The following is a 24,932-nucleotide window of genomic DNA, read 5'->3' as shown; positions in this document are numbered from 1 at the left end:
TATATTTCATGACAACTGAGTTTTCTTCCTATTGATCTAATGTTTAGACCAAATATACTGCTGTTCATGTGTATTCTATTATCGAGTCTAAATACAGTATTTGTGGCTATTTCAGTTGAATTATTGTAAGTACATCATCATCAGTATATATTTTCAGTTTATATTTGTGGGTTGCTAATTTAATTCCAGAGCCTAATGCCAACAAAGATAAGCAGGCAAATTTCATTATAGTACATGATTGTGATAAAAACCATTTACTACCGTGTTTCTCCAACAATACGGCCTCCACCAATAGGAAGCCCCACCATGTTTTATTGGCATAAAATCAAATTAAGCCCCTCCACCCAAATTAAGGCCCATATTAAACATGCGAAATGGGGGGAATGGTGGGGGGGGGCTTGCCGTTAGGAAGTACTTTTGTTGCATGCCCGGATATGGTGCTGCCTGTGTTGGTGGGGCACGTCATATCGGGAGACCTTCCGCCACCGTTGCTTTCCCTTCTCCCTTGCTGCCGCGGCGTTAGAGCAATGCCGCGGTGTTTGGCACAGCCACGTGCGGCCAGCCAGGGCTCCTCCCTGCAACTGGAGCCCTGCGGAGACACTTGGCTTCAGGCGCTCCTGTCGCCGACTTCCCTTTGCCTTCGAAGGTAAAGCGAATTCTTTAAAAAATGACACCCTACTACAACAAAGCCTCCCCTGCCCGAGAGAGCAGCCCAACCCCACGTGGGGAGGCGAATCTCCCGGGGCCGCAGTGCAGGATCGGCCCACCTCGGGAGAAGTGCCCAGCTGCCATCCCTGCCTGGCGCCGGGCAGAGCGCGAAGAGCTTCGCCTGGGGCACCCAGCACAGCTGACAGGCGGGCCCTCCTGCCCAGCGGCAGAGCTCTCACCAAGGCAGCGAGAGCCTCCCCGCTGGGCCCTCCACTCATCCCACCAGGGCCGCGCCGGAGCCATACGGGCTGGACAGAGCTGGGAAAGCGAGCCGCGGGTGCACGCCTGCCTGCCAAGCGAAAGAGCCGGGCTGACCCAAGCTTGGGTTCCTTCCCAAGTCCCTCCAGCCCGAACCCGAAGGGGCTACCGGGAGAGGCCGCCCGAGGCAATGATAGCACCCACCCATCCGTGGACAGGGAGGCAAGGCGATGGCCTGCGCCACGCTGGAGGGACTTGGGAAGGAAGCCAAGCTCAGGTCAGCCCGGTTCTTTTGCTTGGCAGGTGGGTGCGCACCCGCGGCTCGCTTTCCTGGCTCTGCCCAGCCCGCACGGCTCTGACGCGGCCCTGGCGGGATGAGCGGAGTGCAGCAGTGTGCAGCAGCTGCCAAAAAAGCTAATGCAACCCTAAGTTGTATTAACAGAGGGACACAATCAGGATCAAGGGAAGTACTAATTCCACTCTATAAAGCCTTAGTAAGACCACACCTAGAGTACTGATCCAGTTATGTTCACCACATTATAAAAAAGATGTTGAGGCTCTAGAAAAAGTACAGAGAAGAGCAACCAGGATGATTAGGGGACTGGAGGCTAAAACAATGAACGGTTGCAGGAACTGGGCTTGGCTAGTCTAGTAAAGAGAAGGACCAGGGGAGACATGATAGCGATATTCCAATATTTGAGGGGCTGCCACAGGGAGGAAGGGGTCAAGCTAGTTTCTAAAGCGCCTGTAGGCCAGATAAGGAATAATGGATGGAAACTGAACAAGGAGAGATTTAACCTGGAAATAAGGAGAAACTTTCTGACAGTGAGATCAATCGACCAATGGAACAGCTTGCCCTCAGAAGTTGTGGGAGCGCCATCACTTGAGACTTTCAAGAAGAGATTGGACTCCCATCTGTCAGAAATGGTGTAGGGCCTCCCGCTTGGGCGGGGGGTTGGACTAGATGACCTACAAGGTCCCCTCCAACTCTGATTATCTGTATCTGTATCTGTATATATGTTTTTGTAACAAATCCAGTTGTTATAAATCTGTATAATGTATTAATTCAGTAAAGTCCATTTATTTATTTTCTTAGTAATGACATAAATGTAGTCTGCATTCAGTAAGGAAATAGATGTGTATGCTTTAGTCCTGTGCCTTGGCAATTTTAAGACATGTGGACTTCAACTCCCAGAATTCCCCAGCCAATACAACTTTACTCCAGAATTTTCTCCGCGCAGTTTCAACTTTAACTCCCAGAATTCCCCCAGTCATGTGGTCCAAAGTTGCCAAGGCTGAGAAAGACTGCTTTAGTCATTTCTTTTTTTATAGAGCAAGATTAATTTTTTCCATGAGAAAATAAGTTCTTGACACTGTTGAATCTACTTGATTACTCAGGATAATAATATTTCTTTACAATAAGTAAGCTTCAATTTGTCTGACTTGTTGCCATTTTCAAAATGTTTCTTTTGACAAAAATCCACTACCATCTCTCTTGTTGAGATGAAAACAAATAATCCATCTTATGATTTAAAAGTCAATGTTATTAAAAATAAGAAAAAGAGAACAAGAGAGTAGAATTTTCTTTCAGCTTGTCCAAATGCGCATAAAGCTAAACAGTTACAGTAATCCTGTATTTTGGCTTTAGGTGATCGTATTACAATTGGATGGAATAAGATATTTACTGCCAGTAAGTTTAAAATTAGTGCTCAAACAGCAATATCTCATAGAATATTGAGGAGATTAAAACAATTAGCCAACATTAAAAATAATGCATATTGTAAAATAAGAAAAACCGTTTGCAAATTATTGCTTATAATTTTACCTCAATTGGAGGGATTTCTCCCATTTCACTTCTCCAGCTAGTTTGTCCTGAAATTATAGAAATAAAGATAAAACAAAGATGAAAGGGTAAAGGATTAAATGAAAGTCTTTGAGTCAAGTTTTAATCCTGGTGATAAAATGTTATGTTTGGGTAATACATGGGCATAACATGAGCTGATTTGTCATTGACTCCTAGGACAGGGTGTCAAACTCGCATCATCACAGCGTCATCACGTGACGTATCGGGACTTTTTCCCCCTTTGCTTAACTGGGCGGGGAGCAGAGCCAGCATGTGATACATCTGGGCCATGAGTTTGATACATCAGATGTGATACATCTGGGCCATGAGTTTGACACCCCTGTTCTAGGAGGTAAAACTTTCTAGCCTATAGTCCTGATATTTTGTGGTACTCTTCCACTTGTATTCTAACCAGGACCAATTCTGCTTAGCTTTTTCAGTGTCAGCCAAAGCTGGCTAGGACTTGCTAACATCTAGGAAGTTCCAGTCAACTTCATTTTTAATTGCAACATCAGAGCATGGTGTTTTTTCTGTATCAGGCAGACCCTGCAACATTTTTCACAGGACAACTGAAAAGCAAACAAAATGTCTATGGAGATTCTCAGTCATCCAGGTTGTGGTTGTCCCAAACTAAAGAAGCTTCTTGGATGAGAAGCAAAACATCTTCAGGGGAAAACAAAGTCCAGTTGCCTTTTAGAAAAGCATCTTTGAGAAGTAACCAATATATGAATTAAAGTGCTTACTTTAAGATTAGCTATTCACTTGGCCAAATGAAAAAGCTAAGGCTCTGAGATCTGGTATGGAATTCAAAAAATATTAAACAACTTCTTTTTCTTTTTTTCCATCTGCTCCTATCTGAAACATTCTCTGCAATATATCTAGGTTGATTATTATGTATTTCACATGTATAATACACACACACTGTCCTGGGCATGTTATTATGAAATACACCAAAGATTATTTTGGTCTGAAGTAACCATAAGTAATAAACGCTAATTAAATGAATTCAAGGAGTTCTGATTTCCAGTATAGCAATATATACAGATGGTGCTTAACAGTTTGTGAACGCATTCAAATTTTCAGCATTTGTGCATGAATATTACTTAAAATGTGGTCTTTTCTCCACACATCCTAAAATTAGATAAAACCCAATTAAACAAGTTTTAAAATATTAGTCTTATTTATTTATTGAGGAAAATGATCTAAAGCTGCACATTTGTGTGTACATTCACTATCAAAGTCTAGTGTCCACAACACAAACATCTATATTCACGAGACCACCACTGAATAACAATGGTGTGCACAACGAGCTTACAAGAAAAAACTCTTCCAAAAATGTAGCCCATCCACAGTTTGCAAAAGACCACATGGATAAGCCACAAGGCTATCGGAAGAATGTGGACGGATGAGACCAAAATAGAACTTTTTGGCTTGAATGAAAAATGTTATGTTTGGCGAAAGATAAACCCTGCATTGTGGCATAAAAACCCTATCCCATCTGTGAACCAAAGTGTTGATTGTTCTATGGTTCAGGCCTGCTTTGTTGCCCCTGAACCAGAATGGCTTTCATCATCGATTATATTAATTCTGAATTGTACCAGCAAATTCTACAGGAAATGTCAGGGTATCTGTCCATGAATTGAATCTCAAGAGAAAGTAGGTCATACATCAAAACAATGACCCAAAACACACACATCGTATGACCAAAGAATGGGTAAAACAGAAGAAAGTTAATGTTTTGGAATGACCAAGTCAAAGTCCTGACTTTAATCCTCCTATAGAAATGTGGTGGAAGGATCTGAAGTGGGCAGAACATGCAAGGAACTCCACCAACATTCCTGAGTTGAAGCTATTTTGCAAAGAGGAATGGGTTAAAATTCCTCAAAGCTGATGCACGGGAATGAACAACAGTTATTGGAAACTTAGTGATTTGGCAGTTTTGGCCGATTATTGAAAGCAAAAGTTCACATACTTTCCCCAAGCACACATAATGTAGTTTTGGATCATTTTCCTCAATAAATCAATAAACAAGTACCGTATGTTTTTGACTCATTTGTTTGAATAAGTTTCTATCTAATATAGGACTTATATAGCAAACAGATCACATTTTAGGTCATATTTATGATTTCTAATCTTTCTCTGTGTGACTTCATGACCATAGTCAATACAAGAAGGGTGTTCAACTAGAAGCCCAAAGGACACTGATAAGTATAACCATTACAGAGAAAGTTTGGTCAGAATTCAAATTTTGACTCCTGCTGGAAGAGCAGGTGATAGCTGTGGCTTAGAGGGCCTCAACACACCTGTGGGTTATGTGTCAATTATCCCCATTCCCACTCCTGGATCCAGATCCTCTGGTCACTGACACTCATCCTTGTGACCTTCCCTTTGGACTACTGCAAAGATATATACATGAGGCTTTCCTTAAGGAGCATTCAGAAGCTTCAGCTGGTACAGAATGAGGATGTAAATAGTTGCAGTAATTGGCACATGCACCACCACTGTTCCTGGGGCTACATTGGTTGCCGGTGTGTTTTTGGGTGCAGTTCAAGGTGCTAGTTCTTATCATTAAAGCCCTTCATGGCTTGGGACAGGAATATTTGAGGGGCTGTCTTCTTCCTGTTGTTTCTATCCTTACAATCCAGTCTGGCAGAATGAGCATGCTCTGGGTCCTGTCAACCAAGGAACGTCAGCTGGCAGGCACCAGGAGGTCTGCCATAGGGCATATGCCCTCTGGAACATCCTCTCTCCTGAAATTAGGCTGACCTTGATCCTGCTAGCCTTCTGGAGGCCTTAAAAATCTGGCTATGTGCCCAGGCCAGGAGTCCTGAGTGTGTGAAGGGCCCATTTCCTGGCTATATTGACAGATTATAATACCTATTGACTGCTATTTGTATTATGTTTTGACTCTTTTAATTGTTTTTATGATTGTTTTTTGCCCAGAGTCACTGATTGGATTCAACATACATCATAATAGGATACTAATAAAAGCAATCAACATAAATCATAAGATCCAAACAACAAAGTTATAGCCATAAGAAGATAAGGAAATAGGTAACAGGAAAAATGAGAAGGCTAATAGTAATACAGCCCTACTAGGTGGTTTGGCATCCCAGAGCATAGACAGTGTTGTGGCAATTAGTTATTTAGCAGAGTGATGGCATGGGGAAAAGAATGAATGAATGAATGAGTGAATGAATGAATGAATGAATATGAAAGATAAATTTCATTGGTTTCTAATTGGAGCATTAAGTGATTAATAAAAGACTATGAACATATGTTTTTCAACTTGTGTGACCTTTTAAAAAGCCACTTTGACTTGCTACTAACCACAGAGTAAACAACCTTACTGTTTTTTTTGAACGAGAAAAAGTTGCTATCATGGTAGTAAGTAAATATCCTCTTTCAAATGTTACAGCTACCAACCTCCTTGAAACCATTTCTGGAGAGGAACAATGCAGAAATCTGGTAAAATATTTTAGATAGGTCAGGGGTTCTCCCACTTTTCCATTAACCTTAACACATACAGTGCAATTTACGCTAAAGATACCCTGTGCCTCTAATATCTTATTCTCTTTTTGTGGAATTCCTGCCTTTCTTCAGTATACCCTAGTTTAGAGGTTATAGTGCATGAAAAGATAGCACTAGAGAGGGGCATCTTATTACAGGATACAATGAAGTTTGACTACTGCAAGTCATATACCATCGGTAAAAGTCTGTATCACAATTCAAACTTGTCATTATCTTCTTGTACTCCCTTAAGTAATGTTTTTATAATTTAAGTTACCTTCCTCCAATCTGAAATTCTTCCAATACATCTGGTAGACCCTAACTTATGTATTGAAAAGAAGCAACATATTCTAGAACAGGGCTGTCAAACTCGCAGCCCGCAGGCCGGATGTGTCATGCGCTGGCCACACCCAATTTATTGAAGGGAGAAAAAGTCACGATACATCATGTGATAACACTGTGATGAAGCAAGTTTGACACCTGTTCTGACCCAACCGGGTTCCCAGAGAGCAAACACAGACAAAGGCAGCAGCCCCCACCTTTCAAGGTTTAATCACAATTCTGTTCCTGTACAGATAAAAGGCTGCTTTCCAACAATTAGCTCCGACAAGAGCCTTGTTTGTCAAGGCTGCCAAAAACCCAGAGATAAGAACTAATTTACAAGATTCTCCAAACACAAGCTAAGATGTCCACCAGTTGAATTTCAGAGCTTCTTTGCTGTCTGCAAAGAATGCTTTTCCAAACCTGGCTTTTATCCTCTTGAGGGAGGGGCCATTACCTTGCAGCCTTACTCCTGAGTCGCCTGTGCTGCTGTAATTGTTCTTTCCTCTGAGCAATCCTTCGTGCCCGTGCACTTGGCACAGGCTCCTCGGGAACCTCCTCATCACTGCTGCCAGCCCCCACAATCTCTGAAGGCAGCAGTCCACTCCCTGATGGTCCTGGCCCTTCATCAGAGTCCTCGCTCTCCTCAGCCACCTGCACCTGCTGCCAGTTAACCACAACAACACCCCTATTCTAGAAGAAAGAAATCAATCCAAAGTGAATATAATTTGTTTCCATTTTTTAATCTTTATAGCAATTGGTAGATACTGTGCAATATGCATCGTGCCAATGGGAGAAAATAAACTTATTTTCAGATTATTCATATCATGCCTCATATTCAGGTGCTACACTGTCTTTAAAAGCTGCATTCAGTTGCATCTTTGATGTTTATGCCTGCGGTGAATCTTTATTTACCTTAGACTGGGACTCAGTATGGGATAAAAACACTTCAATTTGAAAAATTACATTGTCACTATTCATTCCTAATGTTACGAAAAGCTGCAGGGTTCTTTCACCATTTTCTTGAAATTAAATTTTCTGAAATGGCTGCATATTTGCAATGGTCAAAACAATGGTTACCATTTTGCTAAAGCAAGCCTTCTTATCACCTAGGCTACAATATAATCTGCAGAACGGAAAGATTCTTGTTCACTTTACATGAACATATCACACACACCCTAGTTGTAAACTCACCTAACCCTTGCCAGATTAAGAGATGGTATCTACAAGTTGTTACATGAAAGATTATATAGAACAGATGCTTAATTAATGGTCTATAAAAGCAACTTTTTTATGTTCTTCTACTTCTGTTCCGAAGCTTGTCAGGACCAATGCTGCAACTCCCCTTTTGTTCATGAATAAAAATAGTTTAGAATAAAAGTCCATTCTCTGTCCCATACCCATTCTCCTTCTCTAATTCACATATATACACTATTGATATATGCCACATAAAATTAGGTTTTCATCATAGCTCCTTGTCATTGGATATGTTCTGTAATCTTTATCTACAAACCCACGTAGATATATTTATAGGAAGGAAGCATGATTGTATATCTCCTTCTGATTAGCATAGACACTAAAAATGATACTTTTTAAAAATCAGTGTGACCTTAATCCAGGCATCTGTTGGCAATTAGCTCATTGCATGTAGACAGATGCAGAGTAACTATGAAGCTATTTCCTTCTAAGCCTGCTAGGCAGTGGCATCTTTTCTCTCATATATAGCATTGAATAACGTCATGTATCATTTTAATTAGAACTCATTATGACAAAAGTTGAAAAACTGCTCTAAGGGAACTAGTAGCAGCCAGTTTGTGGACTGATTCTTCCAAGTTTCATCCATGTGACCAAAAGCAAAACGTCTCACTTGAACTTAACGCCATTCATCTTTATTTGAGAGACCTGCTTAAATGTACAAATACTTATTTATTTTATATTCAATTTTTTTCCATTGTGAAATGCATAGGAATTTATTCAGCCACACTTGGGCTCTTGACCGGGGTCTCCAAACTTGGCAATTTTAAGACTTCTGGACTTCAACTCTCAGAATTCTTCAGACAGCCAGACATCCCCAACCCTGACCATTCATTTCAGCAGAAAGCAATATTATTCAGCTTTTCTTGTAACAAAATTGACTGAAAGCAGATTTGAAAAAGTTATAGAAATCTCTGCAATTGGGTTGGCTTCACTTTAGAATCCAAATTAGTTTCCATGTTGCTAGAGTGGAGACTTTCTTAGTCTTTTACTTAAGGCCTGTGGTCCGCTGAATAGGGCTATTCTTTCAGCTGATGTGTGGAATGCCCTGTGCTCAACAGGTGAATCTCTCAGACTTATCATCAAAGCTATTGACCTATTCACACATCATATGCTCTCAAACCATGCCCTAGTATGCTGCCTCCCATCTGCATATATGAATTGCTCACTAGGGGTATTCTACTGTTTCCCAGTACTGTTGAATGTGCTAAAAATGTAAAACAGTTTCCAAGTTTTGCTTTTGATGCAAAGTGTGCTGTCCCAGCCAGTCTATGGGAATTGGATAGTTACTTAGGAATTATGAGCTGTCCCCTTAAGGGAATGCATCATGGTAAATGTAGTTAAAGGTATCCTGGGAAATGTAGTTCATGTCATGTGGCCACATCTGTATTTCTGATTGGCCACTAAATTGACCCTCGAGGGGTTGGGGGAGTTTCTTCATTCTTGCCTGAACTCACGAACTCATGGCAACTTCTTTCTATTGCTATGAGATGTGTTAGGAGATAATCATCTTTTACTACAAGGCAGATATACAAAGGATTGGTTGTTAAAGAAGAACTTCGTCATAAATGTGAGTTATGAGGATACCTTTAACTACATTTACCATGATGCATTCCCTTAAGGGGACAGCTCATAATTCCTAAGTAACTATCCAATTCCCATAGACTGGCTGGGACAGCACATAAAGGGTACAAGAGCAGTCTAAATAATACCCAGTGGGAACTTTAGGTTGATGCTATGCAGTGTCATCTCCTAAGGTAAAATAAATTTAATAAATAAAAATGAAGCCGAAAAGAAAAAAACATCTTATGAGATGTCACTGCATGGCACCAAGTCTAAAGTTCACACTAACTCAAACAACTCTTGTATGTTTTGGATTAGGAGGTGTGTGTGTGTGTGTGTGTGTCCCATTTTAACTATCACAATAATCTCCTGTTTGTGTAGATAGTTTTGGAGATATTAGTTTAACTAAAATGTAATAGTTTTGCTTGCCATTTTACTTCTTTTACCCTCTTTTATTACACATTGATATTGGTTTGAAAGCTTGATACGGTTATGAAAAATGGTTGATGGGTTGCAATGATCTCAGATTAATTCTACAGTGCAGAGGCATTGATTTTTCATTGATTTTTCAGTGTCCATCTCTACTTCTGAATCAGAAAATAAATTGCAAATGATCTATTGGGAAGCAACATGAGTTTCTGTTTATGTTTTTTAATACATTTATGAGTTCCAGACCAAGGAAAGATTCCCTGCATAAGCTTCCCATGACATGAAATCCCTAACTGTCCAACTCTTTCAAATTCTGGAACTTGCCGCTTTTTAAAACTTCATGATATTATATTCTTATAGTGTTAAAACTTGCTCTGTGCCTAAAAAACTCCCTGAAATCTGGATGTTTTACAGTTCCCCAAGGGGGAAGATGAAAATCAGCATGAAAGATCTAGCTTTGATCCATGGAAAAAATACTTTCCCTTTTCCGTCCTCTGACATATTTATTTAAAAGATTCAAAATATTTGTCTCAACTGGAATCTTACTGGACTGTGCCATTGTGTGGGTTTATGGAAATACATAGTCAGAAATTCTTGCTGTATTGCTACATTTCGCTGTGCTTAGGCTGTGCGGATGGATGGTTACATTTTCTTATGAATAGTTGCTATGGGAAAGGCAAGAGGCTTGCCTCTTCAGAAGACTTCCTCATCTATGACTTCTAAATGCTGCTGCTGCATCTGTTCTGAATAAGAATTGCAACAGCTGAGCACGCTGCATATTGTACATGGGGGGGTAGGAAAACAATTTAAACTTTGCACGGTATTCTAATTGTTTTGATATTTCAATAATATGATGACAGGCTTCCAATGCTGGTTTGCAAAACACTAGATGCCTGCTAGATAACAACAAACACAGCAGCCATGTAGGATCTAGATAAGGGCTGTCAAACTCCCATCCTGTGGGCGATGTATCATGCACTGGCCCCGGCCCCACCTGGTTTAGTGAAGGGGAAAAAAATCCTGATATGTCACGTGACACCGCCGTGACGACATGAGTTTGACACCCCTGATCTAGAGTTTTGCAATCCAGATTTGATAGCGTAAGCAAGTGACAGTCTTAAACTACTTGCCATCAGCATCGCTGCAAGTGACCTACAATTGTTGTCTTCTCCAGGGTAGGAGAATCAGACACTCATGTGTGAGGATACTGCCCACTTCAGATCAATGCCACCCTTCTATGACCCCACAAGGTGCACTTCTAACCTTCTTGAAACTGTAAGCTGATGAAACCCAGAAGTTAATCCATGCAGCAATGATAGTTGCTTGATAGGAACTCTTGCTTCGCACCATGTCCTAATTTTGGTATCCAGAAGCCAGGAGACCATGGTGCTCTGGTTGTCTCCCATTTCCCCCTCTGCTGCTTCCTAACAGCAAAAAGGCAACACTGAGAAGTAAAGATTAAGATAGGGTACAAAGCTGCCCAATCTCCTTTTGGCACTCTCTCATTGGTGGCTAAAGGGAATTTTAGCCAATGCAAATATGAGAATGTAAGGACAATTGCCATACACTCCACAGCAGTAGAAGAGTGATATTTCCAATAAGGAGGTATAGTTTCTAATTCAATGTCCACCAATAGTGAGTCCACTGCAGTGTAATCAGCCCTTTTCTAGACCAATAAGGGTTCTGAAGCCTTGGTAGATTAAACACAGTATCTAGAAAGACCTCAACAAATATGAAAACACAAGGGATAGTTATTTTATTCTTTATATTTAGTATATTATAGTATATTATATGCAAAGGCATTTATTAGAGAGCCCCCAACATTTTTTGCTTCAAGAGGAAATGGAGAAGCAGTAAGAGGAAAATTGATATACTGTAGAGAATGTTCTTTTCAAAAAGTAAATTCATTCATGAGAGAAGGGACCACTAGGTTGATTAGAAGGAATGTGAAATCATAATTTAATGTGATAAATCTAACCAGACTCTAGGCAGGCAATTCCTTCATTTTCATTGAGAATGGGAGATCGGAACAGATTAGAAGCTTATGTTTTCAACATAAGGTATCTATTACAAATAGCTTAGATGTCCTTTGAACATCAAGGTGCTTCAAGATCCTTTCTTGGGGCCTGCCAAGTGCCTTACACAAGTTGATATTGTAAATATGTTTTACTTTTTTTTTTTTTTTTTTAAAAGAGGGGAATTGTAAAGCTAACCTCTTGGGTGCAATAAGCTATCTAATGCCTCTGTGTTCCACGTAGACCTCAAAGTTATTCTTAGAACATATAAATGTCAGAGAGCTACAGTGGAGAGGTGGGTTAATGGAGACCATCCAAGTGTTGGCGGGGACAGAGAACAATCTAACTGGCACCATCTCAAATACATGAGTGGTTTGCAAATGCAGTCCACCACCCCCATCTTGGCAGCATTTATATACCACTTCTTGTAAAAGATTTCAACATAGTTTGCAATCAGATTTAAAAATAACTAGACAACCCATGACCTATTGGATTGTCATTTCAGATATATTTCCATTACTTAAACAGAAATAAAATGACCCAAAGCAAAAAAAAACACGTAATTGGGAGCAGGGGTGATTTCCAATTTCATGATGAATTGACCATGACTGACTGTCCCCTGGCAGCTGACGTTGGGACTAGTCTACCTGGCCTCCAAAGAACAAGTGTGGGTCTGGTATACTGAAATGCTGAGCAGCCATGCAGCAGCACTGAAGTCACCACAAATTAGCCAAATTTCATTCCCATGGGTGTCAAGGAGCCCAGATTTTGGATGCATTCGATGTTAGTTCATTTGAGGTATCTTTAATCAAGAACTGCTGTCCTTTGATGCGCTGTTTTGCCCAGTGAAAGGTTACAAACACAATAATTTTAGTAGTATATAGATTATAAAACATCCCTCTGGGTATATTGACTAGATTAGAAAGTTACAATTTTAGTTTGGCAAGATTCTGCCATTATGTGCAAGTAAGTAAAGGATTGAAGTAAATTGGATTTCACTGTCTTGTCTTTAGACTTGGATCTGAAGAAATGGGTTACTTACTGTTTGCAGAAGGCATGATCCCACACAAACTCTAGCTCTCTGGACCAGTTGACCAAGGCAGGTGTCAACTTATAAAACATTTTGTAAACATGTTTTATAATTGACAACAGAAAGAAGGGGGGGTGAAATACAGTGTGAAATTGAAAGTACATTCCATTCATACTGTATTTTCTTCTAAGACTGATTAGATGGCTGAAACTTCTGCCCCGAAAAAATCTAATTGGAGAGCATGATTGATGACTCTTGGCTATGGATGTTTTTTCATTGGATGATACACCCAGAGGGGTGGGGGGGGAAGCAGGATCAAGGGTGACAGTGAATTACGTATCTCAGAGTTGGCCACGCTCAGATTAATGCCTGGACGTAGAATGTTACCTTCAAATAAATCCTCTTTAGTTTTGGGAATGTGGCTGAAGGCTCATGATTTAATTGGAGTAATTGCCAGAACCCTGACAGCAGGCTTACAGCAAGTCAAAAATATCCATTAATTAGGGCATATTTTTCCACCAAATTTGTTACAAATGTCTTCCTTTTGGCTGCCAGTACTTTGTCTGCTATGGCTAAAATTATTTAACTTATTTGTTACTTTTTAGAGATTCTGACAGTTTAACAAAAGACGATAAATCTAGAATCTAATTTTGGAGACCTGTGCAAATTGCAATCCAAACTAACGTAATCTGACAAGATCAGACTTCTGAAATAAGGATCTGAGCAAACTGTATTCTACCTGGAAGTGGATAAAGCATAGCTTGATGTCTTTAAGCTGCAAAAAATGACGACCAATTTCAATGCAGTGGTGGTCATTAGAAAAGGAGTAAGATTTACAGTACTTCAGTTGAGATTTGATAGGCTTGAACAGATATCTGAAGCACTGCTATTAACTAATGATGCCAACAAACTGTGCCCTGATGGAATCTGAGCCTAGCAAATTGTCCCAAATCTGGAATCTACTGGATAAATTCTGGGTGTTCCATAATCACATCAATGTAGTGATCTGTTTGATTGGCAGAAGCAACCTCTTTACAGAATTTCACTTGCAACAGCAATTTTTGAGGACTATCATGGTGCATTTATTTAATCAAGTGGTAAACCTTCACTACAATGAGGGAGGAGGAAGCAACTGTTGAATTAGGATATAATGTTTTATTCTGAAATATAAACACCAAGAAAGTTTGTGATATTAGAAAGTGATACAGGGTATCATTTTTAATTAAAGCAGTTATTTTAGTCTAATAATTCAAAATAGCAGCTCTAAAATTGTATCCATCAATATTATCATTCTCATCACTAGGACCAACAATATGCACTGTGGCTTATCCAGCTAGAGGCAAGTAGCCCCAAAAGCTATCATAGGAATTTGAGGCAAAAAAGAATTGCTAATTGATATTTCAGGCTCTTCCTTTTAGTACAGGCTTCCTTACTTACTGCTGTCCGGATGGATTGGCTCAATCCATCTAGCCACGCTGAATAGGAATTCTGAAAACAGTATCCTGCATATTAAGTGGTGCCAGGCTGGAGAAGGTTTGTATCCAGGCACTGCTGACTTTCTCTTCTCTGTTTGCAGGCATGTACAATGGCACAGTGTAGCTGGGTGATTAAAAATCCCATCTGTTGGATATTTATTATGAGGGCCAGTGGAGGACAGTAGCTGAGATTCTGGTGATGCCTCCTTTGTCTGCTGTTTCGTAGCTTTAGCAATACAGCAGAAGGTACAGACCATGAGGAAGGTAAAAAAAGTAGCTTCCATTTCTTAGAAGACTTGCGGATGCTGATGGGCCTTGGGAATACATTGTTTACTGCAGCCAGCTATACCAGTAGACAGAGCAAAGGAGCTACCTTTGGTGGCATATATAGGTGAGAGATGGAAGGAAGTTTTTAGAAGAGGACCTAAGTATATTAACTACTCCTAATTGTGATTCCTGATGCTTTCAAAAGTTTCCTGATGGAAAATGTGATGTACCATCAATGTTGGAGCAAGACTCCCATGCTAGTCTTGCTGTCTTTGTGCATATAATTGAAAGAGTGAAAACTGATCTTCACCTCAAGTAATAAAAAGGCTTTGGCTGACCTTATTTTTCATCTCTCTGCTTTTCTTTCTGATCTCAAATTCCAAGTCAGGAGATATGTTTCCATGTGAATATCAGCTGCCCATATAATCTCACAGCTTCTCCAACAGCTGGTTGGGAAAAGATGCTTTTCAATCCCATCCATTTCACATGGGACATCTTTATGTTAAATGGTATATTTTTCTCAAATTGTATAGAAATGACAAGCCATTTTGCTTTCTGGATATATGTTTCTCTGTCTATGCTCTCCTAAAAGATGCCTTCTCTTTTTAAATGTTGTTATTTAAAACATTCAATACAGTTCTTCAGCCCAGATGGCTGAAGAACTGTAGGATCTGCTGGAATTTATTAATTTATCAAATGTATACATCGGTCATCTCACCTTAGTGACTGCCATGATAGACATTCTAGTAAAATACCTAGATGTTCAGCTGAATCATCATCATGTTCTGAGTTTGGACATAATTTAAATAGCAGTGGGAGTGGAATATATTTATATTGCATTATATTCTCTCATTATACTCTTTGGTTCCACAATCAAATTGTGCATAATTCTAGACTGAACATAAAGAGTTTTGTTCTTAATAATTTACTACATATGTGGAATGTAAGGATGGGCATCTTACTTGATAAACAATTTTGATGTGCTTGGGTTCATAACTGAATTTTCCAAAATTATGAATATGGTAAATTGAAACACACAGGCTATGGAAAGACTCATACTGTTCCATAAGTTTTTTTTTTAATTGTATGGGGCTCTTATTTTAGCATGACATTGCAAATCCATAGCAAGCTTCTCCCTTTTGCACTTTTCTGGTTATTGAAATCTTCTTTCTTGCTGTTTTATTTCCAGAATTATATTTAGTTGGAAGAGGGAGGTATTTTGGATTTTTCTGGGTGTTTTTCCTAAGGATTTTGGCAAGCTATATGACAGCAGCAGGACCATGACTTCAGCTTCACTGTGCTGGCAGCAGAAATTTCCCTCATCCTTGTGTAAGTAAGCAGTTCTTGGTATAAACAATGCAATCAGCGTTCTGTTCCATGGGAAACGGGAGGGTGCAACTTTCTCAGGTGAGAAACGGAATTCAGCCTTTGTCTTCAGTGGATTAGAAGGTATGGTAGTCTTGAATTAGCTACTGAAACAGTTATGTATCTATTATTCCTTTCTTAATTGTGAATCTTGAACAAAACACTTCCTTAATGAAAAAACACGTCAGAAAGATTGATAGATTAAAAATGTATTGTATAGTTAGTCACTGGTTAACCTCCTGACCAATACAATGCCATCAGCATGAACACAAAGAAAAGAGAAAAAAAAACAACCCAAAACCATTATCTGCCGCTTTAATGGTGAATTGCCATTTCAGGGACCAATACATATATTTTAAAATTATACTTCTCTATTTGTTTCCTGGGGACAAGGAAAAGAGGCTTGTTAAGATAAAAAACTGCACTTTTATTAAAATATTATTTTAAAGTAAAATTACTTTTATTTTCCTTTCACAAATCTGAGAAGACACAAATGAAATGAATTGTTTGAGAACAACTGATTAATGTTTAATTTGCTATAATCAGGTATTTCTCAAAGCTGACTGAAATTATGATGAGTTGTATAGACTGGATTTACTGTGAAAAATGTTAGGTCTTTAAACTTATTAGAATGAGTCTTTCTCCTATTTATTGCTATTTTTACTGTTGATGCTCAGTTGGCAATGCAGAACAAATGCTTTATCAATGGAGATGCCTAATTATCTAACTGGTCAAGCAGTACTTAGTTTTCAACTGTGAGAATTTGACACACATGGAAATGTGTGCTCGATTGATGCTTTCACCCCAGACGATGAAAAAGATGCAATGGATTGAGTGGTCACTTTTGAAGGTTCAAGAATGTTGGATCAGCACATGAAGTTTCAGTGGAAAAGATACACTTTCCTGTGGTTGCTCCTGAATAGCTTACTCTTTGAGTTTTTAGGAGATGGTGAGAGTGCTTTCCTGAGGTAAATTACTGAGACTCTTGCATTCCACATAATGCCATTCAAAGGTTGATTGAGGCAACATCTTAAGCCACAAAAAGGAAAAACACTTTTTAGCCTAGCAAGTTAAATAAGCCCAGACAATAAGAATACACTGCTCAAAAAAATAAAGGGAACACAAAAATAAGACATCCTAGATCTGAATGAATGAAATATTCTCATTAAATACTTTGTTCATTACATAGTTGAATGTGCTGACAACAAAATCACACAAAAATTATCAAATTTAGCAACCCATGAAGGTCTGGATTTGGAGTTACACTCAAAATTAAAGTGGAAAAAAACACTACAGGCTCATCCAACTTTGATGTAATGTCCTTAAAACAAGTCAAAATGAGGCTCAGTAGTGTATGTGGCCTCCACGTGCCTGTATGACTTCCCTACAATGCCTGGGCATGCTCCTGATGAGGTGGCAGATGGTCTCCTGAGGGATCTCCTTCCACACCTGGACTAAAGCATCCCCCAACTCCTGGACAGTCTGTGGTGCAACATGGCATTGGTGGATGGAGCGAGACATGATGTCCCAGATGTGCTCAATTGGATTCAGATCTGGGGAACGGGCGGGCCAGCCCATAGCATCAATGCCTTTGTCTTGCAGGAACTGCTGACACACTCCAGCCACATGAGGTCTAGCATTGTCATGCATTAGGAGGAACCCAGGGCCAACCACACCAGCATATGGTCTCACAAGGGTTCTGAGGATCTCATCTCAGTACCTATGGCAGTCAGGCTACCTCTGGCGAGCACATGGAGGGCTGTGCGGCCCCCTAAAGAAATGCCACTCCACACCATTACTGACCCACTGCCAAACCGGTCATGCTGGAGGATGTTGCAATCAGCAGAACATTCTCCATGGCGTCTCCAGACCCTGTCACATCTGTCATATGTGCTCAGTGTGAACCTGCTTTCATCTGTGAAGAGCACAGGGCGCCAGTGGCAAATTTGCCAATCTTGGTGTTCTCTGGCAAATGCCAAATGTCCTATACGGTGTTGGGCTGTAAGCACAACCCCCAACTGTGGACGTCGGGCCCTCATGCCACCCTCATGGAGTCTGTTTGTGACTGTTTGGGCAGCCACATGCACATTTGTGGCCCGCTGGAGGTCATTTTGCAGGGCTGTGGCAGTGCTCCTCCTGTCCCTCCTTGCACAAAGGCGGAGGTAGTGGTCCTGATGCTGGGTTGTTGCCCTCCTATGGCCTCCTCCACATCTCCTGATGTACTGGCCTGTCTCCTGGTAGCGCCTCCATGCTCTGGACACTGTGCTGACAGACACAGGAAACCTTCTTGCCACAGCTTGCATTGATGTGCCATCCTGGATGAGCTGCACTACCTGAGCCACTTGTGTGAGTTGTAGACTCCGTCTCATGCTACCACTAGAGTGAAGGCACCGCCAGCATTCAAAAGTGACCAAACCATCAGCCAGAAAGCATAGGAACTGAGAAGTCGTCCGTGGTCACCACCTGCAGAACTACTCCTTTATTGGGGATGTCTTGCTACCTGCCTATGCTTTCCACCTGTTGCCTATTCCACTTGCACAACAGCATGTGACATTGATTGTCAATCAGTGTTGCTACCTAAGTGGACACTTTGATTTCACAGAAGTGTGATTGACTTGGAGTTACATTGTGTTGTTTAAGTGTTCCCTTTATTTTTTTGAGCAGTGTAGTTTAAAGGTTGATAAATCATGTTGAAAATTGGGTAAATGGAATAAGCATGGTTCAGCTAACATAGGAAACCATTTGGTACAAACATATTATTTGGTCTTGATTTTTAATTAGGTTCCTAGATTTTTATAAAGTTTAGAGATTATTTGTATTTTCTGCCCTCAGAACTGTCATCAGTGTAAGATAAGATACTGAGATTTCTTCTTCCAATTTCAGAACCATATTAATTTTCTAATCCAGCATCCTCAAGGTTAAATTAAAACTATTTTCTCTCCTACTGTGTCAATCTTCTGCTGCTAACATATGGGTACTACCAGCTACATATTTGCATCATAGTACCAACTGAAGTTTGGCTTTCCTCAAAGAACCATGGAAAACTTAGCTTAGTGAATATGCTTTATCATTTTGTATTATTATTAATGCTCTACATGGACACAAATAGTTGTGAACTAGATTAACCATGTGTGAAAGTCCCCCTCCCCCCAACATGGAATCAGGGAAAGGACCATAAGGACTAAAACACATTCATAAAGGTCTCATCTTAATTGCATCTCACCAAGAGATTTGGAACAGTTCCAATTTTTGCTTCTCGCTATTGGTTTCCCAAAGCAACTTCTATGATAAAAGCTATTTTACCTTACATCTTCTGAATATCCAATTCTCCTTGGGACATAGACACAATGATAATGTTTAGCAAGTTTAGTAAAGGAAACAAAGAAAAGCAGGTGTAGATATGGATCAGTTTATCTATCATTAGAGAGAAAAACAACTCTCAAGAATCTCTAACAATAAGGTGGCATGGTTTAGAACTGGTCTCTTACTGCTGTTTAGTTTAGGTTGGTTGTTTCTGACTGAAGTGGAAATTGAAGATTTGTATTATTATTAATGCTCTACATGGACACAAATAGTTGTGAACTAGATTAACCATGTGTGAAATCATTTCCCGAGTTTGGAGTGTTAATTGTGTTCTGCAGTAGGATGATCAACTTCAGATGGCTCCCTGGGCAAGGAGAGGAATTGATGAAGATACAATTGAAATTTTGAACACCGCAGAAGAACTTCATAAAATATTCATCTTAGCAGGATGTCTGGGAGAACGGAGAGGCTTCAATTTGCACAGTGAATATCTTGAGTCAACATGGAGAATTTAGTTAGAAGACCTCATCTTCTACCGATGAGCCTCTGCAATAGTGGGTGTGGGAACTGTGGAAGTCTGAATGCAAGCATCAGCCCAGCTTTTGGCCTGTGTTTACCAAGTGTCCACACTTTCCCTGCTGTGAGTAATAAAGCCTGCAAATGGTTGCACATGTGTTTCCATTTAACTCCTAGCAGCCATGACTCACTGCTGGGCGCTCAGCCGGCTCCACTCCTTGGCCGTCAGCAAGACCCGCCTCCAGCCTGGCTTCCTGACCCTAGCATTGTCAAAACACTTATATACACTCTTTCAGTGCCTATCATAAATTTCTTTATGTGCCCCCAGGACATTCTGGGGTTTCATAGTAAGCAAACATCCTTCTCTTCAGTATCTTCTGGTCAACATTTAGAGTGAATGGAGGTATCGTCAGTGAGCTCATGTGGGACACTGAAGTAGCAGAAGTTAAGGCTTAGTGTGTCTACATAAAGTTTACCATGCAGAACATTAGACAATGACCATTTTCAAAGGTAGTAATAGAATATCGTTTAGGGCATTTTCAAGGAAAGAAACCAAAATTACATGAAAAGAGGCAGAATTTGAAATAGACTTCAAACCTTCCCCATTCCCCAACTTTTGTAAAGTCGGCTGTTCTCAACCCAAATATGGCGCCAATCTTACCAAATCCAAGTTTCTCCTCAAGACGGTATTCATGGGGAATACCATACATATGGGGAAAACAAGTGTCAACTGGCATACCAATAATCATTTGATGGAAATTATTTTTTAAAGGGGAACAAAAATGCTCTAGGGTGAAGGTCTTAAGAATATGTGCTATGCTTGGCACGTAACATATTCTGTCTCAAAAATATTAAATAATATTTAGAAGAGCACACTTGGTTCTTTTTTGTTAGAAACCTGTTTGGAATGGCATTCAACCAATACATTCAGAACATCGGAAAAACCATCTCCTTTACCACAAGAGTCAAAAACAGTCTCCCAAATTTTAAGAATGCATTGGTATTGAGCTTCTTTACTTCATATTTATTAAAAATCAGATTTCTCATTGATGCCAAAACTTAAGGTTGCCTAGAAACGCCATCTTCTTCTTAAGATTAATGCAGGGAGAAAGATGGAGGATGCCTTTTCCAAGATTCTGGAATTAGTACTGTATTGACATTTCAGTCTTGATAAACTAAGCACAGTAGATTGGTACTCTGCCTTCACGGTGATGTCTATTTTCTTCAGCAGCTGTTCATTTATTTCTGGAGAACTTATTAACGGCCTTGTTGACTGCCTTGTTACAGCAGCTAGGCCTTCTTTAGCACCTTGCACCAAGGTTGGCCTTCTGAAACAGCAAAGTCTTGAGTGGAGGCAGGTCTCAATTAAGGGCCTGGATCAGGACAGCAATGGACTCGGTGCCATCAGTTCAGTGGGAAAAGGCCAACAGGGTGCCTCCTATAATTGCATTCCTTTTAAGCTTGACTGCTGTTATAATTGTCAAAAAAATACTGTTAAAAAAAAAGAAGACTCTGGCTGCTGCCCGGATTCACTGCCAGTGGCTGCTCTTAAGTGGGGAATGGCAGCCTGAGAAGGGTGGGGGGCAACTGTCAAGCAAAAGCAGCTGAGACCAGGCCCATCTTAACAGCATTATGGGCCCCGGGCAAAGCAGTGCACTGGGGCCCCTACGATAACTACTCACAGAAATAAAAATGTAAATGGTCGATAAAATTAAACATATATTTGCATGTTAGTATCAATTTAAAATGCTGTATTTATGTGATACAAGGTGCATTGAAGGGTTAACACACACATCTAGTATGGGGCCCCTAAGCTCGTGGGGCCCACGGGCAAGTGCCCATCAGGCCCACGCCTTAGGACAGGCCCGGCCGCGACCCAATCTCGCAGGGCCGGAGGCGAGGGAAGGAAAAGCAGCGCACACTCTGACCGGAGCAGGCCAACCGCCCGTTTTGGCCCAGCGCCACCAGGAGGCGGGGCTGCAATTCCCTGGAGCCCATTAAAAAGCCAGGCTTAGGCTGGAACCCGGAGAAGAAAGCACCTCCAGAAGGCAAGAAGCAGAAGCTATCGGCGAGGCGGCTTTCTTTTTCCAGCCGCGGGGACCCTTTTCCCACCCCACCCTTCCAGGCTCTCCACCCCATCCCGAGAGACAGGCTTGACTGCAAGGGAAACTTTGAGGACAGACTCCTGCGGAAGCGGCACGCGTCCCCCCGGAATCGCCACAGATACCGCGGCTCAGAGGACAGAGCGGGGGCGCGCGCGCGCGCCTGTCTGGATGAGGCGGCAGGAACCGTGAGCAGTCAAGCCTCGGCCACCCCCTCCGCCAGCCCGCCTTCCCTCCCACCCGCTCCGCAAGATGAGTGCTACGCTCCCGAGCCTCCTGGCCTCGCTGGCCGTCTTGCTCCTGGGGAGGGTGGACCGCCTTGCCGACGCCTGCAGCTGCTCCCCGGTGCATCCGCAACAGGCGTTTTGCAATGCAGATGTAGGTAAGACGAAAAGGAAAAAAAAAAAATACGGCTGACCGCCCTTCCCCTTCTCTGCGGCTCCCCTAGTGGCTTTTCTCGTGGCTTGGTCGACCTCGCATTTCTCTTATCGCGGGCAGCCCCCTTTTCCTCCCCTACTGCAAACTCACTTGTTAGCGGCCAAAACAACCCCACCCCTTTATCCTGCAAGGAAAGCCGCGTTGGGAGAAACCTGGAAGGGAGCCCGCACGTTGATTCCCGCTTGGCCCCCGCCTGGGCAGCGACCAGCAGTTTTCGTCGTTAGTGCGGGCGCCTGAATGCTCCCGGGCTGATTCTGCAGATCCCTTCGGTTAAAAAACAACAACCACCACCTTACCCAAGATTAAAAGAAAAAGCGAAGTGCCGGCCCGCTTCGCCTTGCAGTTCGCTTCCTTTCTCCCTCCTTCCCTCCCTGCCTTTCGCTCTAGCGCGCTCGCTGACCTGATCCACAGGAATTCATTTGAAAGCACAAAGACAACCGCGGACTGAAATTCCTAATTTCTGGCGATGGCTTTCTGCCTGCAAAATGTAGTCTGCTGCCAGACTCTGATGGAACAGCTTCGAAATGGGGAGGGGAGGGCAGAGGAGGGAGTATGTGGAAACTGGAAGAGAAACGACCGCAAGACGAAAACTTCACAAAGGCAAGCTTGAACCCATATAGGGCCATCTTCTCTGACCCAGAAGGGGGAAAAATGAGTCCCCCCCATTAGACGTGTAAGGAAAAGAATAAATTCCTCCTTAGACATGTAGGATTTTAGATCTGTATGGCTTTAAAAAAGCAACCGTTTTGGAATGAGGTTGCATCCAACCTTCCCTTAACCCCACAAATGGTTTGGCAACAGAGGTAGATCCAATCACTTGCTGGACAGTTCTGTTTTGAATTTATATCGAGTTCTCATGTCCCTCCCTGCCTTGAACTCCAAATGCAAATATTACTCCTATTGTGCCCTAGGATTTTCCCAGAATTCTCAAACCGAAAGGACGTCACAGTTTCCAGGTTGGGCAAAGCAGAATTACAGGGGTTCAAAGAACCAGGGTTTGGAAAGAAGGAAACCAGAAATGGGGAGGCAAAGAAGGATGAAAAAGCTCCAGAGCTGTGAAGTAGCAGTGGAAATGAACCAGATTTCCGTTCCCTATATAAATATAATCTCTAGTCTACAGTCTCTTAAAACTCCTGACTAGGATAAAACATTTTTGGTTTTCCTCTAAGAGAAGCTGGAGTCCGTTTTAAATGTTGCTATGTTCACCCTGCTGTGTTTTTGCTTTTAGTTGTATGTCATTAAAGCTTTTCCCCCCATTAATGAGTGCTTTGAGCAGCCTTCCAGCAACTGCTGGTCCCTTAGTTGCGGGCTTTTTGGTTGCTCCATCATCATCAACTTACTTCCTGTGTGGTAATCAAGCCAGAGGCCCAAAGTTTTTGTGGGAGAGGTGGGAGTGAGGGTGGGGAAATCAAACTAAGAACTGTTGTTCACATTTGAAAACAGATGTAAAATCACCCTGAGGAACCCAAAATTTATTCCAAGAGTTTGACAGCCTCCATCTGCCCAGTAACAAAAAAAGTACTTCAGAGGTACAGATAGTCCTTGATTTATGACCACAATTGGGACTGCGATTTTGGTTGCTGACTGATTTGGTTGTTAAGTGAGTGATCATGAGAATGGACCTGATTTTACGACCATTTTTACTGAGGTCACTTAGCAAATTGTGTTATTGATAAATAAATTGTTAAGTGAATCTGGCTTCCCCAAATGACTGCTTGTTGGAAACTGGCTGGGAAATAGGAACCATTGTAAACACGACCTGGTTGCCCAGAACCCAAATTGTGATCACATGATTGTGTGGGGTGGTTCGATGGCTGTAACTTCCAAGGATGGATCGTAACCCAGTTTTTCTGACATCATTGTAACTTTGGACCATTGTTAAATAAACGGTCATAAATTGAGAACAACCTGTAATTGGTTTTGGGATAATTTCTTTGGCCTGAAATCAGAAAATTAAGAGCCATCTCCTTCGGCCTTCCTAACCTTTGGATTTTGATCCAGTGGTCCAAAGACAGTCAGATTATCACTTGGAACCGAAAACCAAAGTGAAGGGATAACCTGAATATATGAAGTAGTAATAAGGGGGAGAGCATTTCTGAACCTACATCTTGTCCTAGCTTCTGAGCAATTGTACAAAGTTCCCAAGCAACTGAGATTCAAGAACTGGATGCCCATTTAATTCTTTCTGCTTCACCTGCCAGCTTTGGAATATAAGATTCTGAAGGCCCTTCGTAATAAGCCTTTTATTTCATTCCATCCAGAGTTGTACATTGTGGGTAGTTGCTTTTTGTGCGAGTGGGAAAATGTCTCCAGCAAGGCCTCTGTCCCAACATGGCTGAGCCCCCCTCATGAGAAAAAACACACTCCTTGTTTCCATGTTGATTTAATCAAGGCCTTGTGATATCATTATATGTCCCTTTTTCTTGGCAGTTGGAAAGAAAGAATGAACGAGTTAAGGGAGAGAGACTTTTGTTTTACTGGTTTAAACCAGGCATGCTGGATTGCATCCTTCACTTGTTGCTCTTTCTTTTTCAACGTTGTCTTTTTCTTTTCCCAATTTGCTAAGCTTGGAATCTGTTGAAAGCACTGGATCTG

The 24,932-nt window shown here is 41.3% G+C and overlaps 1 protein-coding gene and 1 long non-coding RNA gene across 2 annotated transcripts in view; both read left to right on the top strand.

Moving 5' to 3' along the window:
* Window positions 1–15,802: 15,802 nt before the first annotated feature.
* On the top strand, window positions 15,803–19,947 carry LOC148132204 (uncharacterized). Its single transcript, XR_015747693.1, has 2 exons — window positions 15,803–15,942; window positions 19,620–19,947. It is a non-coding gene; the product is annotated as an uncharacterized LOC148132204 (long non-coding RNA).
* Window positions 19,948–21,608: 1,661 nt separating this feature from the next.
* TIMP2 (TIMP metallopeptidase inhibitor 2) overlaps window positions 21,609–24,932 on the top strand; it is a 33,919-nt gene continuing 30,595 nt past the window's right edge. Inside the window, exon 1 of the mRNA XM_026667286.2 lies at window positions 21,609–22,281. Within this exon, the coding sequence (XP_026523071.1) occupies window positions 22,152–22,281 (130 nt within the window). The 5' untranslated portion in view covers window positions 21,609–22,151. The remainder of the gene's footprint in view (window positions 22,282–24,932) is intronic.

The sequence above is a fragment of the Notechis scutatus genome, chromosome 2, assembly GCF_049901735.1.
Source record: "Notechis scutatus isolate UNSWTSFEM ecotype Mainland chromosome 2, rNotScu1.2, whole genome shotgun sequence".
Lineage (NCBI taxonomy): Eukaryota > Metazoa > Chordata > Lepidosauria > Squamata > Elapidae > Notechis > Notechis scutatus.
Note: the sequence above shows the minus strand (reverse complement) of the source record. Positions and strands in the feature narration are given on the sequence as shown.